This window comes from Lepisma saccharinum, chromosome 24 (assembly GCF_977018435.1).
Source record: "Lepisma saccharinum chromosome 24, izLepSacc3.1, whole genome shotgun sequence".
In the NCBI taxonomy this organism is placed as follows: Eukaryota; Metazoa; Arthropoda; class Insecta; order Zygentoma; family Lepismatidae; genus Lepisma; species Lepisma saccharinum.
Genome location: NC_139252.1, coordinates 36772960 through 36777966, shown reverse-complemented (window position 1 = coordinate 36777966; position 5007 = coordinate 36772960). Strand labels below are relative to the sequence as shown.

The following is a 5007-nucleotide window of genomic DNA, read 5'->3' as shown; positions in this document are numbered from 1 at the left end:
ATGGAACAATAATAATTGAAGATTTAAGAATGGAATTACCAATATGCAAAGTTACTTGTCTAGGATAGGCACAGGTGGAGCTGCAGTTAGTGTATCAAAGATTGGTGAGCTAGTACAGAGATAAGTGTATTTGGAATATTAAAACGTTAATATTAATATATCTATTTTGCATTATTTTATAAAAATAATAATAATAATGAAAATAATGAATTAAGTTACATATTAATTTTCCCTGGGACTATATATATATATTTGAGATAATTTAACTTCAATTTAGACAATTAATATTTACAAGTATAAAGCACACAATGTCGAAATGAATCATTTTTTTGTCTAGTTGGTTTATTCAATGGAATGGAAACGAATGATCGTTATTATGAAATAGAAGAAATTTGGAAGATGAGATCTCCTAGATCTGTTCCAGAGTGTATAACAAATTTGTTACGAAATAATATTTAAAAAATATCTTAGTAGGACGTTAGAAATATAACTTGCTTATTCGTTTATTTCTTACCATCTGCATACTGTGCAGGTAGGAGACGTTGAAGATTGGTGCGGGAACGTCCCCATTGCGTGTGTCTCTGGTTATTGCAGGAACCATCATGGGTGCGGTACAAGGATCGGGTGCAGGTTGGTTCACGTGGACACATATCGGCACCAATGGTTCCTACGAGGCTCTGTTGCTGCAGAATAGAGGCGCTGTTGTCTGCATTCAAGTTGAATCTGTGGGAAGAATACCAAGTTGTGTTCAATGCTTACAAGAATGTCAATGCTTCATCATTATGGGTAGATTATGGTAACTGATGGTCTGGTGCCGGACACACCTAGCTTCCTCCAAACACCAAAACTATTAAGAGCTCTAAACCTCGTCCTCCTGAATTATAATTCCGGTTAGGTCAAACAATGCACATGTGGTTAGAATAGGAAGACAGGGTTTAGAGTTCATAACATTTAGTTTTGCGGTTTGGTGAACCCCAGGCGCTGAATTAAAAAAAAGAGAAGAAAAATAAACCCCTTTACAAACATAACACACACTAGTAATCTCAGCGATTTCGATGTTAGTAATAGTTTTTCAAGCGACGTACCATCCTAGTGTAATAACCTCAAAACATTCATGTGTAAAATACATTTGGAAGCTTGTTTTCAAAGACATTCAAATTCCTTAGCAGACAACAATTTATTTAAATCTTTGCTATTCCAACTAACTATAAAAAAGTGAAGTAATAATTAATGAAAGTATCTGAGATATTTCTATTAAAACTCATACAATTTAATTTTTAACGATACTGCCATCTATCAAGATGATAGATGTTTCAACATAAATGTAATAATATTCACCTTCTCCATTTTTATATAACTTGTTCGTTCTTCTCGTTATGTTCTCTTTAGATTATAACACTTAATATTAAGTATCACCTTAAGTACAACAAACCTTATGACTGAACTCACAATAAGGCTTTTTAGTCACATTTTTATAGCACATATTAATCATCTTTACTAATTAACTGCTATTATTGAAGTGAAAGCACAGAATATACTGAACAGTGCCTTGAGAGAAGGAACTGGCAACAATGTTAACATGGCCGACAGTGAACGATCCTTGTAACCAAGATCGTTGCTTGTAACTTCTTGAGTTCTTGTTATACTTCGTGTTGTGCAATTAAGTACGGTGTTAATTTAACGTTAGTCTTTATAATATTAGTAAGACGACGAAACATGAATGAGATGATTCTTTTTAAATCGAAACAGGCAAAGTCCGTTTCGCAAAGATTGAGAAATCAACATACATTCTGTTCTTCCGTTTAAAAAATAGGGAACATTGCACGTTGTCAGTAAATAAATATAGAGCTTACTGATCATCTAAGCAGTCACAGGATTGACAATTTCATATATTTCCTGTCTTTAGAACCGAATAAATAAAGTTGAACTGTGAAATACAGTGTAATGTTTATTGTTAACAATACAAATAACGGTTTTATGTTCACTTGATGTATTTTTTAAAATTTTGTCTAAACTACTGTAGGACAGACATAAATCTATTCTCGGAAGTCATGGTTACATAATAAACGAATGATTAATTTATGACAGTATTAATGAAGAGACATCTAATGTGCACATCGATATTTAATGACAATTAATTTATATTATGCTGGCAACAGATGGTGCTTGAAATTTATACTTGAATAGAGATTAACTGTATGCAATATCAAGAATGTTCAAATTTCTAGGAAATAAGAAATATTGGTTTTCATCAGAGATATTTGATTACCTGGGGAGATATTTCACATCACGTTATCTCGACTGTGTGCCTTCATGGTACGATACAATATACAGGGCATTGAATATCTTTAAAGTTGAATTCGTCAGATCAGGATTGTACAAAATTAAGTAGTATTTCCGTACGGGAAATGAGCACATACTTACTGGTCTGCTAAATAGAGAGAGGCTTGCGTTACCACCAATGACTGTCGACTCATTTCAATTGTTCCTGGGTTGGTTCTGAAGAAGAGTAGGTGTCCGAAGGCTGGAGTCTGGGGTTGAACAGTCACTCCCGAGCGAACCAAGTTCACTTCCAGTCTTGTAACCTGCCTCAGGATCTCCTGCCCGTACTGTATGGCTGTGTTCAAGGCGGATGTGTCCAATGTGGGCTCTTTCGCTACGAACTGGACTTTCGGAGGCTCGAAATACACCAGTGCCGTATCTGCAAGACGAAATCATAGGGAGTGTAATTTTTTTTCTTGGAAGGGCACACAATATGCTGTAAATATAAGATTATTTTTCCCTTTGTAGACAAGCAAAAATGGTAAATGCCGAATTACAATGATGGGAACGATATGCACTAACTTCATGTCACATATTTTGATGCATAAAAAATGAGGTATTTGCGCTATTTGTCTAGTAATGTAGGCATATTTTTGGGATAAACGTTCAAAATTTGTGTCAAAATTGATTCAAAATATGATTTCTACAAAACTTCAGTAATTTTTATTTCATTGTGACAGGCCCGTCAATAACTTTCATATAATCTACTCTTAAGACATCAAAATAACATCGCAAAAACCAAGGCTTCCCTACTGTAACATTTCGCAAATACTGTGTGCTCTGATTTTGGGAGGCAGTAATTATTTCAAAATACATTTTTTCTTCAAAGAATTGAGTAATTAATTTAGTTTTTTTGCTGCCAGGAACCTAAGAAATTGGCACAGAAATGAAGAAAATGACCGCAGGGTACGAAAAAAATATTCGGCTACATATTTTTTTATATGTATTTCGTGGATTTTCCTACATATTTCCGTGCTCCTACTTCTAAATCCACCAATGGGTGAAACTACAGATATGCTCAATTGGTTAGATTTAGAATTGCGTAACAACATTAGGACCTAGCATGTTTGAATTTTCAAAACATCGACAATACTTACTGAGCTCTCCTTATAGCTGGGTAAAATCACACACACACACACAAAACAACTTCCTGTTATAACTCATTTTTTTAACTTGTCATTTAATTATTTTCCTTTTCATAGAAGAGGGAAAACTAAAGAGTGAACTTCGTGTTCTTTATTGTAGTGAAGAGTTTAAAAACATAACTCTATCAGTACATTGCATTCGTTTTTCATTGAAAATGATTTAGAGGATACCTTTTCAGAAACAGTAAAAATGACAAACATAGTTTTAACAACTCCAGTGGCAACAGCTGAATCTGAATGATGTTTCAACACATTGAAGCGTATTAAAACCTGCTTAAGAAATGCAATGGGACAAGACAGACTCAATGCCTTGGCAGTGCTTACAATAGAGAAAGAATACATTACAAACATAGAGGGCTTCAATGAAAAAATAATTACAAAATTTGCTGAGCAGAAGAACAGGAGAGCACAGTTCTTGTTTAATTGAGAACCAACGTTCGTAGAAAGGTACGTTTCACAGCAATACCTGTTTCTTTTGTAATTCATGTGAATGGTCATTATATTTTAAATTCTTTTAAAAAAAATAAGTCCAATTTTGTAGTTTAGAGGAAGATAAATACCTGTTTTTTTGTAATTCATATGAATTGTTATTACCTTTTAAATACTTTTTTTTAAAAAATGAATCCAGTTTTGTAGTCTGGAAGAAGAAAAATACCTATTTTTTGTAATTCATGTGAATTGTCATTATATTTTAAAGAATTTGAGGCCACGAGACGCCACTGCTATCGGGTTTATAAATACGCTTCCCGGGGTGTGCTACGTGAAAGAGAAGTTGACATTTGGGTGCCTTGTCACAAGGTCACCCCTTTCACGCTGCTGTAACACGCAGAGAAGACAAAACTGGACTCACCTGATGTTGCCTTGACATTGGTGCAACAGACTCCATGCAACCCATCAGCTGTTGTACATGAAGACTTTGTCAGCGTCGCGACGTCATAGAAGAGAAAATGGCAGTCTTCCAAAGTGACGCAGAATCCCGGGGACCCAGCGACGTCAATGCAGTGTCCCACGGGGGAGGATGACACGACATTCTTCCCAGGGGATGCCGGGATCAGGTTGTTCTGAGAGATCGAGTTGGAGTATACAGAGGTTGAGGATTGGGCGAAAGGAGCGTGGGTGTTCTGGAAGTAGAAGTGCGATTGGCGCTTGCTTCGTGACGTCACATTGGAAGCTTTGTCCCCGTTGACGAAGGTGGAAAGCTGAAGCAACAGTGCCAGCAAGATCCATAAACAGTGCATGATTCCTGAAATAAAGAGAATGTCCTGTAAATAAATGCATACAGGGTGTTACTGCAAAAACACGGACAAGGGAAAAAAAGATCTGGCGCGAGTACTTTACCAAGTGATCTATAACATCGCTGACAGGAGACGTCTTAAAACGCATTTATGACTGAGCAAGCTACCACTTTTCTATGTGACGAACACAATTGTGAGAAATTTTAATTTTCGCTCATTGCACCGTACTTGTTATATTTATTTTGCATAAACTATTTGTAATTATTTCCCTTTGTGACCAAACTTGACAGCGATTTCCTCCAAGT

The 5007-nt window shown here is 35.7% G+C and overlaps 1 protein-coding gene across 1 annotated transcript in view; it reads right to left on the bottom strand.

Moving 5' to 3' along the window:
• Positions 1-4705, bottom strand: part of LOC145978153 (uncharacterized) — an 86942-nt gene extending 82237 nt beyond the window's left edge. Inside the window, exons 1-3 of the mRNA XM_083110593.1 lie at positions 4318-4705; positions 2425-2701; positions 515-723 (exon numbers count right to left, since the gene is read on the bottom strand). Of these exons, the coding sequence (XP_082966719.1) occupies positions 515-723; positions 2425-2701; positions 4318-4705 (874 nt within the window). The remainder of the gene's footprint in view (positions 1-514; positions 724-2424; positions 2702-4317) is intronic.
• Positions 4706-5007: the final 302 nt, after the last annotated feature.